The 14,739-nt window shown below is 46.8% G+C and overlaps 1 protein-coding gene across 13 annotated transcripts in view; it reads right to left on the bottom strand.

Moving 5' to 3' along the window:
- Window positions 1-583: 583 nt before the first annotated feature.
- lama2 (laminin, alpha 2) overlaps window positions 584-14,739 on the bottom strand; it is a 140,415-nt gene continuing 126,259 nt past the window's right edge. For 6 of the 13 annotated variants that reach the window (XM_036975718.1, XM_036975719.1, XM_036975724.1 and 3 more), the window contains 20 exons: window positions 14,240-14,373; window positions 13,893-14,052; window positions 13,653-13,777; window positions 13,294-13,456; window positions 12,949-13,093; window positions 12,666-12,804; window positions 11,950-11,961; window positions 11,162-11,282; window positions 10,249-10,443; window positions 8,509-8,660; window positions 8,163-8,339; window positions 6,222-6,435; window positions 5,448-5,525; window positions 4,681-4,793; window positions 4,341-4,530; window positions 3,837-3,995; window positions 3,437-3,590; window positions 3,043-3,182; window positions 2,577-2,799; window positions 584-1,126 (listed from right to left, as the gene is read on the bottom strand). In XM_036975718.1, coding sequence (XP_036831613.1) covers window positions 966-1,126; window positions 2,577-2,799; window positions 3,043-3,182; window positions 3,437-3,590; window positions 3,837-3,995; window positions 4,341-4,530; window positions 4,681-4,793; window positions 5,448-5,525; window positions 6,222-6,435; window positions 8,163-8,339; window positions 8,509-8,660; window positions 10,249-10,443; window positions 11,162-11,282; window positions 11,950-11,961; window positions 12,666-12,804; window positions 12,949-13,093; window positions 13,294-13,456; window positions 13,653-13,777; window positions 13,893-14,052; window positions 14,240-14,373 — 2,955 coding nt within the window. In that variant the 3' untranslated portion in view covers window positions 584-965. The remainder of the gene's footprint in view (window positions 1,127-2,576; window positions 2,800-3,042; window positions 3,183-3,436; window positions 3,591-3,836; window positions 3,996-4,340; window positions 4,531-4,680; window positions 4,794-5,447; window positions 5,526-6,221; window positions 6,436-8,162; window positions 8,340-8,508; window positions 8,661-10,248; window positions 10,444-11,161; window positions 11,283-11,949; window positions 11,962-12,665; window positions 12,805-12,948; window positions 13,094-13,293; window positions 13,457-13,652; window positions 13,778-13,892; window positions 14,053-14,239; window positions 14,374-14,739) is intronic. The other 7 variants (XM_036975720.1, XM_036975721.1, XM_036975725.1 and 4 more) reach the window with 2 other exon arrangements.

Raw genomic sequence — 14,739 nt, 5'->3', positions numbered from 1 at the left:
AAAGATGATTTGAACATGATGCACAAAAAATGCTAATATCGGTACCATGACTTGAATGTGATTTGCGCCACAAATACACAAACGTTATATTTGGAAACAGTGCCAGGGAAACTAAACCAAGGCATGGATTGCTGTCATACCTTGTCCATAGACTGCTTATAGTGTAAGGACACCAATATATCATTTTGTCATTTGGGCAAACTATCCCTTTAAGCATTTATACATCATGGTATTATAAAAACATTATATTTAAATGCACTTCCACATCAAATTGCAAACATATCTGTTGCTTAGCATTTTATTTTCACAATTCTTCCCATTTGAGTCCAGTTCACTGTTGGCTGCAAAGATAATAGACATAGCCTACTGTAAAATAATTGATAATAAAATGTGTGTGTGTACCAGATTGATAGTAAGTGTTCCTCTGTTTCTAGAAGGTTAGGCAGAGCGGCAGACTGAGGCAGAAATGTTGCTAAATGAATCTATGGGAAATGAATCAGATGACAACATGTGGCAATCCTCAAGATCCCGAGTGTAAGTTAAAAGTCATGGTTTGACATTGTAATAAAAGACGAGAAAATGATTTGAATGCCTTCAAAGCATATATTTGAAAATGATGCCTGTTGTTAAACAGTACAACTTCCCACCACACCATGCATACGGTATGCTAAATCACCATGTAGTTTAGACAGACAGGGGGCTTAAGCCATACAGGAGAACAGAAGGTGATCCATAGTTCTCTAAATGAATCATGGTTGTATACTATGTCATCCTACAGGTTCCACTCACTTTGGAGGGGGTCGAGATACTTCACACTCTAAAAAAGCTATCCAAACTCTGGGTATAAAGCTGGTTGGCCATCTGATTTAGCATGAGGGATAGGTTACAGTCCGGTAAATTGTGTTTCCATGTGTTTTGGTGCTGCTGCTGTGCTTCAGGCAGTGACAGGCTTTGGTAGTCCGTGTTTAGGCTGCATTGGCTGGGCAAGTGAGGGGTTGAACCCCCTTGAACTCCAGGCCCTTGTTGAATTGAACCTCCAACACCTTGGATGCCTTGGTTATCTTCAGGTTGCGCATGCAGCCTTTGAATGAAGTGCTGGAAGTCAGGCCAAACTGCTTGAGCCCCTCTGGAAAAGGGAAAAAAGATTTGATTTATGACTGTTATTTTCTGCCCCACTAAGCACATTTATGCTTCTATTTCATAAATCAGAAAGCCGATGACTGCTTGACGTTATAACTTTGATTATATCCTGAGGTTTAAATAGGAAGTAAATCATACATTTCCAACATCATAGTGGAGCACGGTTTGGAGCGCAGGGTCAACTGTGTTTCAGGAGTTATACAGGAAACCTGATTCCACAGGAATTCCACTGGGCACAGACATCAATTAAACATCTATTCCACGTTGGTGCAACTTAATCTCATTGAAATGACGTGGAAACAACGTTGATTCACCAGTGTGTGCCCAGTCAAATCAAATCAAATGTTATTTTCACATGCGCCGAATACAACAATGCAGTTTTAAGAAAAATAAGTGATAAATAAGAAATACAAAAATAAAAGTAACAAATAATTAAAGAGTAGCAGTAAAATAACAATAGCGAGGCTATATACAGGGGGTACCGGTACATAGTCAATGTGCGGGCGCACCGGTTAGTCGTGGTAATTGAGGTATAATGTACATGTTCTATATGATACATTTCTAACTGAATGTTCAATGTTTGATAACGTTGCCTCTACTCAATGTGTCCCAGGTGTGAAATGCTTGGTGGGTGGTGTCCAGGGGAGAACGACTGGCCGCTCTCATTGAAGCCATGAAGTTCAACGTCAACTGCGGTACTGCAGGCATTGTTTACAGAAAACAGGGTCCCCCATTATAGGGGAAAATGGCAATCAAATATATTTTTAAAGACAATCATAATTGCTTCTATTACACTAGATGTATGCCCTTGAACCGATTATTTTAAAATCTCACCTCACACAGAAGAAGTTCTAAGTGTAATTTAGTAGCTCATGGCAGCCTGCAGCACCTCGGTCGGCCTTCAACTTGAGATACTCAGTGAGAGGGGGCAGCACTGAGCTAGCCTGCAATGTCACTTCCTGGACTAGCTCAAATTGCACATGTTATGTCTACATAAATCTCCCACTAGACGCCATCTTAATTAAAGGGATACTTCGGAAATTTGGGATTTTGGCCATCTACTTCCCAAGAGTCAGATGAACTCGTGGATACCATTTCCATGCCTCTTTGTCCAGTATGAAGGAAGTTAGATGTTGTTTTGCGAGCCAATGCTAACTAGCATTAGCACAATGACTGGAAGTCTATGGGTATCTGCTAGTTAGCAATTGCACTAGTTAGCAACTTCATTCCAGCTGCACGCAGAGGCATACAAATAATATCCACAAGTTAATCTGGAAGTAGATAAAGGGAATCATTGTCAAAATCCCAAAGTATCCCTTTAACCGGCTTCCTGGGATTCAAATGCGCTATTGAGTCTTCACATAGGAATGAATGGTGTCACGTGATCGATGTCTTTGTCCATTCATATATGCAGTCATTGGTGGTGTTGTACGAACCTGGGTATCCACCGACGTAGATGGGGTCGTTGGTGTCAGCGGTGTTGGACCTGGCGTTGGGGCTCTCTGCTTCCTCCTTCCTGCCGTCCACTATGATCTCCAGCCTGTGGCGAAGCTTGTGGGCTGTGACCGAGTGCCACTGACCGTCACAGAGGCCTGCCTCTACTTCAGGCTGGTACTCCGCTGTGATCCGGCCCGCTCCGTTGTCCACGTGGAACAGCAGCTAGGGAGGGAAGAAGACATACTCAGAATACACCTGACTTGTCCAATCAGTAGTTTGTAACAAAACTTGACTGTTAGTTATGAGCAACCATGATTCTGTTGAACCCCATTCATTCATTTATACAGTACAATAGCTTTGCATGTTCATGGTTGTTAGGCTTTACCGTAAGAGATTGTAGAGTCTGGTTAGAATGAAATGTGTGTTGGACAACAAAGCAGTATTGTATTCTGTGTTTGTGTGTACCTTTCCGTTGTGCAGTTCAATGCCCAGGCCCTCCATCTTGGTGTCCACCTGGCTGCTGACCGCCAGCAGAACCCCGTTGCTCTGGGACGTACGGAACTCCAGCTCCAGAGACACGTCTAGACCCACCCTGTAGGAACCCACTGGACCAGAGGACAGGAGATACAGGAAGCAGTCAGAATTGATACAACAACTGCCATGAGATTGAAAAATAACTTTGAAAAGTTGGTGTACCATTCGGCATCAACATGTATTGTTCCGCGTTATTATATTACGTGATTGTTGGGATATATTGCATTGTGGGGTCAGGAGTTTTTCCTGGTCAGGTCACATGGTCAGGAACAACTCCAGGTCATAACTATAGCTACAGTTCTACGTTTCGAGTGTCAGAATGTACCTGCTTTGACATATCCAGAGCCATCAAAGTAGGTTCCCTTCTCAGTGCTGATGAAACAGCTGCCCACGTGGTGGCTGGAGGTGGGCGCGTCCATGTCCAACACATTATCCAGCATCTTGAAATTCCTGATGCAGCCATTGATACTGTACAAGACCTAGTAGTGGAACACAGCCAACACTATACGGTCACACATGACTTCTACACCGAAACCTCTCATTGATCTTTTGAATGCGTCCCCACAACTTGGAAATGATTACTGTTAACGTCAGCACTTTAAGCTGATCACATGTAATACAAAACAATTGCAGCAACACAGAGTCTACAGCGAGGCTCGTGTTTCACTTCCTACAAAATGAAATACAACACCAGACCAAATGTGAGGAAGCGTGTCTGAACGTACTGGTCCGATCCTCTTGGTGGTGTAGTTGACGGGCAGGCCACCTATGTACAGCATGCCAACCACATCCAGGATGTCAGCCTTCTTGGGGCTGGTGGTCTGCTTGGAGTAGCGGCTGTCTATCACCAGTATACCTCTCTGTTTCTCTCTCATCACCCGGATCTGAGACAGCAGAAAGGAAAATCATTTTTTTTTGGGGGGGGGGGGGGGGGACAATAAGGACAACAACAATCTTTAATACACGATGAACATAAAGTACTGTAGTTTCTGGTTACTTTGCTTGCTTCCTGTTTTGGACAATTAACTAGTCAGAGTGGTTTTATAGCCTCATTGTGACATAGAGTATTTAGCTGTCTGCTCTCACCATATAAACTCACTCAGTGAAGTAGACCCGATGGTAACTGCCTACAGACTCTGTACACCATGTTAGGGGTTATACATGACGATTCATATTGGCTTCATTGTTGCTATGAGGATTGTTTCACCAGCTGACTCGAGATCCCAGACCTTGTGCCAGTGTCCGTCGTTGATGATGCGTGGCACGCTGACCGAGGTGTTGCCGTGGCCCAGGTCGTAGCCGAGGTGGACCATGCCCTCCTTCACCTGGACGGTGGCGAAGTCGGCGTGGTTGATCCTCGCCATGTAGAACACCAGGCCGGACTCTGCTGTGGTCCGCAGCTCAAACTCTATGATCAGTCTGGAAGCAAACAGATTCACAACACTCTCAGTCCAACATGACGTGTACAGATGTTACCCATGTCTTTCATAACATTACTATGTGTACGTTAGATAAGAAAAGGTCTCATTTGGGCTTTACTGTTATCAAAGCCATTTGAAGTCCACATACCTGTTCTTAACCTTGGTGTCATCGAATTCAAATGCAACATGGCTGTTTTTGGAGAGCCCAAACTGTTTGGCTTTCTCTAAGACCACTGGAGATGCCTCGGCAGCACAGGAAAGCTGTTGAAGTAGGGGGTAGTAGCAGTCGTCTTAAAAACATCATATTAACACGATCTCATTTGCAGAGTGCATTAAGCGACAATGCAAACCTTCCATTTAATATGAATATACAGTACTTGACTTACTTTTTGTCTAAAGTGCTATTCTAACATGTGCCACTAGATGGCGCTAATGAAAAAGACATGGAGTTGCTATTATTAAGAGCACCTGAAAATTGACATTTGTTTTTGAATCTGAATCACTTATTTTGTACACTTCTGTACATGAATACATTTCTATGCCCTTTTCTTCTTTATTTTTGTTCAGACACAAAGGCTCCCATTGCTTAAAAGGGCATTTATTTAACTTAAAGTCACTAGCCTGTTTATAAAGAAGAACTACTACGACCATATCGATTTACTTAGAAAGTACTTCTCATCTAAGAAAATCCTCACTGAGAGTAAAATGTCTAATGCCAATACTAAGAATATGGACATGGAATGTATATTTCACATGAGCAACACATCTTCACACAGGCGGCTTGGTGTTGAAGGTCTTTGGCTGAAATCCAATGGGATGAAGGTTCAGCAGACACGTACTTAGACGGCTCGGGGGGGGGGGGGGGTAAGAACGTTAACACGTAGGGAGAAGTGAGTGAGAAGAGTAGAGTGGTACCGGTGGGACTGTGACAGCACCGTGGTCAGGTTCCTCTGTGGCGGGGCTGAGCTCTGGAGGTACGACAGGGGGCGGGTCCTAAAGCAGCGGCAGGGCGGGGGGGGGTGAAAGGGTTAAGCTGTGTTACACACTGCCAATCGGATTGGCTACAGCATTCATGACACAGGCGGTCCACCAATCAGGCTGGGGCACTGATGTTGTGAATGGCAAAAGTCTGCACAGCAGGTAGCTAGAGGAACAGTGCTAAGGAAAGCATCACAGCATTATTACAGAAATGCACATCGTTTCTGCAAGCCAAGAGAGCTACTACCAGTGACAATACTGTTGCAATCTATACATTTGCCTACGATGATGCATCCATGGATATGTATCATGAAAATATATGAGGAAATGCAATGAGAGAGAGAGAGAGAGAGAGAGAGAGAGAGAGAGAGAGAGAGAGAGAGAGAGAGAGAGAGAGAGCTGCTACACTACCTCAGCTGTCAGCCAGAGAGGATATATTGAGCACAGGAGCTATAAGAAAGAGCCCTGTCAACACTGCAGCTTTACCTATAAAGCAGACCTAATGGATTGGAAAACGACCCATTCTTTATTCCAGCCACATCAACCTCTCTGATAGTGTATTTAGACTCAGGGCCAACTGGCCTGCCTGGCTGAGCATTGCTGGGGATGGATGTCAGCTCTGTATGACTCATGGGGAAAATGTATCACACCATCATAGGGTGGGAAATGAGTAATTTAACCTGATACCCCTCAAGTGGGAGTGGGACCTACAGTGGGAGGTGGAGGGGTCTGTCTGGGTGTCGGGGTGGGTGGTGGTACAGCAGGAGCCTCAGGTTGGAGCGGCTGGGACACGTCTTCTCCCTTGGTCCCCTCCTCCTCCTCCTCTTCTTCTGGGAGGGGCAGCGGGGGAGGGGGAGGAGCCAGGTCGGGACACTGGCCAATCTCTGCGTTCTTAAAAGCCACGGGCTGAGAGAAGTCTGCGAGGCTGTAGGGCATAAACAAGCGGTCAAGAAAACACACACACACAAATGCACAGACGTGCACGCGCACACACAGACACACAGACACACAGACACACAGGCACACAGACACGCAGGCACACAGACACACAGACACACAGGCACACAGACACGCAGGCACACAGACACGCAGACACACAGACACACAGGCACACAGGCACACAGACACGCAGGCACACAGACACACAGGCACACAGACACACAGACACACAGGCACACAGGCACACAGACACACAGACACACAGGCACACAGGCACACAGGCACGCAGGGCGACACAGACACACAGACACACAGACACACAGGCACGCAGGGCGACACAGACACACAGACACACAGACACACAGACATGCGGACACACAGGCACGCAGGGCGACACAGACACACAGGCACGCAGGGCGACACAGACACACAGACACGCGGACACGCAGGGCGACACAGACACACAGACACGCAGGGAGACACAGACACACAGGGCGACACAGACACATAGACACACAGGCACGTAGGGCGACATAGACACACAGACACGCAGGGCGACACAGACACACAGACACACAGACACGGAGGGCGACATAGACACACAGACACACAGACACACAGACACGCAGGGCGACATAGACACACAGACACACAGACACACAGGCACACAGACACACAGGCACGCAGGGCGACACAGACACACAGACACGCAGGGCGACATAGACACACAGACACACAGACACGCATGGCGACATAGACACACAGACACACAGGCACGCAGGGCGACACAGACACACAGACACGCAGGGCGACATAGACACACAGACACACAGACACGCAGGGCGACATAGACATATAGACACACAGACACACAGGCACGCAGGGTGACATAGACACACATACACACAGACACACAGGCACACAGACACACAGGCACGCAGGGCGACACAGACACACAGACACGCAGGGCGACGTAGACACACAGACACACAGACACGCAGGGCGACACAGACACACAGACACACAGACACGCAGGGCGACATAGACACACAGACACACAGACACACAGGCACACAGACACGCAGGGCGACATAGACACACAGACACACAGGCACACAGACACACAGGCACGCAGGGCGACACAGACACCCAGACACGCAGGGCGACATAGACACACAGACACACAGACACGCAGGGCGACATAAACACACAGACACACAGGCACGCAGGGCGACACAGACACACAGACACGCAGGGCGACATAGACACACAGACACACAGACACGCAGGGCGACATAGACACATAGACACACAGACACACAGGCACGCAGGGTGAGAAAGAGGGAGTGTGTAAATGGGTGATGATGGGGCTTGGCTATCAGTATAATCAGTTGAATTATGAACATGGTTATCAGAAAGGACAGCCCCATTAAAGCCAACTAAATATGGGTCAAATGTGTTTAGCCCACTGGCGAGAGAGAAAGAGCGAGAGAGAGAGAGCACTGATTCCTAATGATAGGATTGTATTATCATCTGTAGAGAGAAACAGTTGAGTGACAGCATTTACAACCTCTTTAACTGGGAGAAACAAACTCGCCATGAAACAGCAACTACTGCCTTCCATCAATAATATCTACGATCAGGATAACGAATGGTGATGGTAGATAGACATAGATGTACTAGGGAGATAACAGGAGCTGGTGAGAGACGTACATAGTATTGATCATGAGGTTCCAGATGCAGCCTTCAAAGGGGTCGTTGGGTCTCTGGGAGCTGAGCTCTACATCAGGGGGGATACCCCCGATGAACAGTCTCTTGATGCCCATGGGTTGGTCATTGGGAAGGGCCTGCTCCCTCTTCAGCTCCTCGTCCACCTGGACGGCAAACGACCTGGACAGAGAACCACGCAGGTCAGTGAGACACTTTGAGCCAGCTCGGGATAAACATGAATGGCTGGGAACTCGTTTTTTAAGACACCAGTTATTGTGCTGAACTGTTAGGACGCTGTTGTTCAGTGTATAGCAATACCAATGTGCGTGTGTCGGTGTGTGTTACGCACCTGCCGCCCAGTCTCTCGATGCGCAGTGTGTGCTCTCTCCCGTCGTGCAGGATGCCCTGGTCAGGCTTGCGGACCACCCTGCGTGGGTTGTGGCTGCCTGTGAACACCAACACCTCCAGGGACCCCTTGTTCAGCAACACGGCCAGGAAAGGCTGCAGGGGAAACGAGAGGAGATGAAATGGGGAAGAACCATGGAGGCACAACAACATCCAATCTCAATGACCAACACCACCTCAGGACAGACTCAGGGACACAGGGTTATACATGATGGCATTATCGCACATAAACACCATGGATATTAAACAAGGGCTTTATGCGCTATCTGGGACAAGTCAGGACAGGCTTTATGCGCTATCTGGGACAAGTCAGGACAGGCTTTATGGGCTATCTGGGACCCTGAAGACAATTAGAACTGTATACCCTTTGCCCAGAAACATGAACAAAAACAAATTCATGATAAAACCTCACAAACTTTGAGAACGGAAGTAAACTTCATGTAATTGCATAAATGATATGCTTTTCAACCCTGAGGGCCTATAGCATTTATGTAAGTCCTCTATTTCTCTACACGGCTTGATTCGATTCTGTCTGGGCAGAACTTCAGAGAAACTGCGTCCCTCTCTGAAACATCCCAGGCAAAAAATAGATAGATAGATTTAAGTGCCTCTTGTTATGATTAAATTCTCTGTAATCAGTCCAGTGCGATGGTGAGCACATCCCTCGACAGCGTAGGAATTGCAGACTAGCATGCACAGAGGGAGTTTGCCTGGGGAGAGTGAGGAAGCGCTACCGTCACAATACCTCTGGTCTGATTCAGCACGTGCTCCTCCTGTCCCCCTGCGCAAATTGGCAGAATGAATGACGCGGACACGGAGACCCGGCGAGGCCGACTTGTACTCATTCGAAATGACATCCACTTCATTTACCAGGCCCTAATGATTTTCAAAGGTGACGGTCTGGACCTTTCCCGAGGGTTATCGCCGAATTGGACGTGATCCATCAGAGGCCTGTTGTATAATCTATTTCTTACTAACGGCACATGAAGGGGGAATGCTAGAGGTTAAACCCACTATCATTTCCTGCAGCCACGGGCCATAATTGATGTGTTGGCCCACAGAGGTCTGCAGGCGAAGAGAGGGAGAGATTGAGAGAGAGCGAGACGAAGAGGGCCCTAACAGAGACGTAGAAAGCCATGTTTTAATCAAAGTCGTCGTCACAAATCTCCCAAGCCTTTAGCCCTCTGTGAAAGATGATCAACTTTTGTTTGCTGTCGGGTGAAAGCATAATGATTACAGCTTACAGGCAATCCATCTCCTTTATCGTTAATTTAATAAGGAGCCTTGCACACAGCAGGAGTTGATTATCAATGTGCTGTTAGTTTTTCAAAGCAACTCAGCCAGACAGCACAGAGCCCCTTATTAAATTACAGAAATCTAAAAGCACCTCCAACAACCACTCAAATTCTACTGGGAAATAGGATGCAATGACTTATAAAGAACAAGGAGGTGACATTATAGAGGACTAGGTGCCTAGTTAGGAGGCAGTGAGAGAGAGTGTGTGTGTGTGTGTGTGTGTGTGTGTGTGTGTGTGTGTGTGTGTGTGTGTGTGTGTGTGTGTGTGTGTGTGTGTGTGTGTGTGTGTGTGTGTGTGTGTGTGTGTGTGTGTGTGTGTGTGTGTGTGTGTGTGTGTGTGTGTGTGTGTGTGTGTGTGTGTGTGTGTGTGTCATCGTCCTCCTCTTACTTCCCCAGACTGCCTGCGTCTCCTCTTGGGGAGTTGGAACTGGGAACTGGCTCCATTGGTGCTCCCACTGCCAAACAGGATGATCCCCTTATCGCTCTTGGTTGCGAAGGACAGGCTGATCTCTGTGCCGACGTCGAAGGACATGGACCTCAGCTCCATGTGACCTGGTTTGGAGAAGCTCACTGTGTGGAGGTTCTGTTGGGGAGAGACCAAAGATCCCGGTCATTCCCAGCACAATCAATTGAGAGTCATCAGTCATTTTCAGGGTTCTTTTTTATCACCTGAACACAATATAATATAATATAATTGTACAGTAATAGTATGAAGCCTGTTGCTTTCTTTATAATGTTCTTATCAATTTCAGACTTATGTCAAACATAATAATAAACCTTCTTTGTTAAAGTACAGCTTGCTAGAGTACCACTGTATGCATTTGCATCATCTGGCATTGACACAGGGTCCACGACAAATGCTGAATTGAGCGTGAATTCTTGCAAACATCTTCCAAACACAACTGAGAGGTACAAACCAGCCCTTGTTGAATTCAAAATGACTTCTCTCTCTCTCTCAATTCCTGGCATTGTTCCACTCTATTTTGCGTTCCGTGTCTGTGGTGTCTGCATAAATATTTCAATATTCTTTCCCGAACAAAAAGAACATGTTCAGAAGCAAGCGATTCCTCTCCTTTATGTGCCCTATCAATCTCTCATTATTCCACTTATTCTTTTTCAGTTTCTTCACTTCAGTTTTCTGACCTCACTCATTTATATTCTTCCTCGTGTTTTTTTCCGAGGGATGTTCGGCAACGTGTCGGGCCATGTTTGGTGAGCAGGCCTCTAATGTGTAAGTAGTTAAAGGGGGCGGGGGAAAAGAACAGGAGTATGAAAGAGGAGGAGGGCTCATATAAACTGACCTCCACAGAGCAGCCTTTGGTCAGGCCGGTGTAGTCGGAGCTGCTCAGCAGGTTATAGGGTGTTCTGGAAACCTCTATGTCTCTCATACAGCCAGCATACCTCTTCTTGGTAACCTCTGACCTGCAAAGAGAAGAGAGCGCTGTCTCCATTGCCGTTCTGACCTCCATTCTGTTCATTGTGCAAGTGCTGTCCTCCTCTCAGGAGCCAATGACTTTGAGACGTCGACCAAATTGAGACTGCGTTCACTCTACATGAATAAAGTCGGGCTTCTTTTTTTTTTTTAAGGTGTTTGAAGAACATTTCTTTGGCGTACCTTTTATCTGGGGTTTATTCTAAAGCCATGAAACAATTAGATAGCAGCGGCTGCATAGCAGACGCAATGCTACCGAAGAGTACCACATTGTTAAAAGTTCATTTCAAAATGTGCAACAAAAGTGCCAGCAAATTCCATTTCCATGGACATGCAAGAGAAGTGGTGGGGGTGACAACACAGCAGCTTCTGAATAAAAAGGAGCATCCTGCTGGTCTTCAGAATTTAGTGCTCACGTTCAGTTGGACTAATATCTCAAACCTCCATGGAGAAATGGAGGGCTCTATACTGGCTCTGTTCTGATGACCAGCTTGCTGCGTTAAAGCATCTACAACTTAAGAGCATATTGTTCTGAACTAAATGCATGGTAACTTGCATGGCAAAAGCCAAGTTACAAGAGAGGCTTTAGAAAGTCAATGGGTATGCTGGTGCATGCCGAAAGGTGATACGGTAAACTTTAACAGTACGCGGTTTTACCTTGACTTGATACTGTAAGAACAAAACATGAAAAGCATATGCGCGTTAGCACAGCGTACGACCCACAAATGAAACACTGTCAAAACACGTAGACAGGAGCCACAATCATTAATGAAGAAAGTACATTCAGTTCTCCCTGTGTGTGTTGAAAGGGCCTATAAAGGCCTTTAGAATATACCTTGGATGCTGCAGGAGACTGTGAAGGTCTAACATTCAACGTTCACAATGACAGATCTATATAACCCATTGCTAACGTTCATGTTATCTATTGTTAGAGCTAAAACGGGAGCTGAAGCCAGAGAGGGCAGTGACAACGTGACACACTGACTCAAGGTCCGGCAGAAGACAGTGGTGTTCTAATGGAGACTGTCTGTCTGTCTGTCTGTCTGCCTGGCTGCCTACATCCCTTGTCAATCCTCAACTTTCATCGCCAAATGTGACAATATGAGAAGAATAGGAACAGTGGGTAACAGACTGTACAGTACTGAGTGTCTGAGCAAAGAACATAGCAAAGGTGTAAAGACAAGCTATCCGAGGTGTACTTTAGTGTGTGTGTGTGTGTGTGTGTGTGTGTGTGTGTGTGTGTGTGTGTGTGTGCGTGCGTGCGTGCGTGCGTGCGTGCGTGTGTGTGCTGATGTGTGTGGGTCCGCATCAAAAACAGACATGTAGCATAAGGCCCTACTGTGGAGGTGATCGACATCCTACAGAGTACATACCTGTAGTTTCCAATGGTTGGCAAACCCCCAAAGTAAATCCTCTCCTCCTCCTTGAGGTTGAGCCCGGTGGCAGAGCCTTGGGATGACACCACCAGCTTCTCCTCTTCATTGGTGTCTATGTCCACGATGGTCACCGTGGCTGGGGTGGAAGGAGGGTAAACGGCTGTTCCGCAAAAAGCTCTGATCAAGCTACCAAGGCTGTAAGGTTCTACAAACTACGCAGTCTCTACAAACGTCAGCTGGAGAGGAATGTTGTGCGTGTTATGATGAGTGTGAGGGTCACCTTGCTTCTTCATGCGGGCCATAGTGAAGGACTTCCACCTGCCGTCGTTGTGTCTCTTGATACTGAGCACGGAGCCGGTGCCTGAGCCCAGGTCAAAACTCACCTTCACTAGACCATCACTCAACTCAGCACTCATGAAGTCCTTCTGTCTCAGAGAGAGAGAGAGAGCGAGAGAGCGAGAGAGCGAGAGAGAGAGAGAGAGAGGGAGAGAGAGAGAGGGCATATTGAGTAACATTGATAACCAATTAAAATCTAACACACATTTCACCGTTTTCCTCACTTTTGAACTTGAAGCGTTTATTAGTCCTCGTTACGAGCCAGGTGTGTGTATATGAGTGAGGTTACCGTATCCTTGGTGGCGAAGTACATGAGCAGGGAGTCGGTGGAGAAGGAGCGGAACTTGAACATGACGGTGGAGACGTTGGGGTTCCATCTGGTGGGCCGGCTCACAGCAGCATAGCCCTCCCCATCAAACTGTACCGTCCCCTCTGTGTCTGACGGCTGGGGGCTGGAGAACACCCCCCCCCCAAACACTCAGCGGCAATCACACAGCCAAGTGAACTTTTAGTGCATACAATAGTGCATGGTGAGCTTCTAGAGTAAAACATTTGTGAACGTTCACGAGATCGACAACAGAAGTGAACCGAGTCTGTACACTTACATTCATATCAGGTACTCAATGTGATGTGAACATGCAGGCCTACCTAACCACACATCCTTTGCAGTCTCCTTCTCTCTCTCTGTAGTTCCACAGGCCAATAGGTTTGTTGTCCAGGTATGTCTCTCCCATACACCCGGAGAAAGTAGTAGTTTTGACCGCGTCCGCTTTCTGCAGGACAAACATCGATACATAAACAACGAAAACAAGAAAGAAAGAAAGAAGCAACAAAGGACTAAATATGTAGCTCTGGGATAAACTTCTGTATGGCAAAAGGTGATAGTACCTTCACACTGCCCAACATGCCGCCGACAAACAGGTAGGCATTCTGGTCCACATCCAGGATAGTATAGCCCTCAGGAGAAGTGCCACTCTTAGAGGTGGGCATGATGCCAGCTTTGGGACCCTCCAGTGCATGGACAGAGATAGTGCCATTGATACCATTCCTTGGAACCAATACAGAAATGATCAGATGAGGAATTAAAACTTTGTGAACTTTTCAATGAGGAGCCTACCTGGCACAATCAATGTTAAACGACGAACTCATGAATAAACGAATCCCTTTGAATAATCTTTGCTCTGGAAAAAAAGAAGAAGATCTGGTGAAGAATATGTATAACAATGGCATTCTACCGTGACGCCTCGATGCGATGCCAGTTGCCGTCGTTGATAGTCATGTCAGGGTACTCAACCTTGCCCACTCCAGAGCCCACGTCCCACAGGAAGTTGACCTTGCCCTTGCGCATCTCAATGGCCAGGAAGTCAATCTAGAGGCAGACAGATGACGAGCCAATAAGATGCAGCGCCGCAATCTCCTATCTGATACCATTACAGGTCCATTACCATTCTCTCTCTCTCTATGGGTCTAGGCTGCTGTAGTGTAGCACAGTGCAGGACACATTAGAATAGGATCCCGAGGAATTAAGAGTCACAGGAAAATCAGGAGAGGAGCAACAGGACTGTGATTTCCCCAGGGAAATCAGTGATGAAACCAGATGAAATAGTCTGATTTGAGCGGCCCGGTTAATTGCTGCGCTCGCTGTTGCAGTACATAGACGCAATATCACCCACTCTCTCCTGAGGATCTCACAGGGAAACAAATCATATTTTATTATTTTCTCTCTGACTTTAAC

Source organism: Oncorhynchus mykiss, chromosome 4 (genome assembly GCF_013265735.2).
Source record: "Oncorhynchus mykiss isolate Arlee chromosome 4, USDA_OmykA_1.1, whole genome shotgun sequence".
In the NCBI taxonomy this organism is placed as follows: Eukaryota; Metazoa; Chordata; class Actinopteri; order Salmoniformes; family Salmonidae; genus Oncorhynchus; species Oncorhynchus mykiss.
Note: the sequence above shows the minus strand (reverse complement) of the source record. Positions and strands in the feature narration are given on the sequence as shown.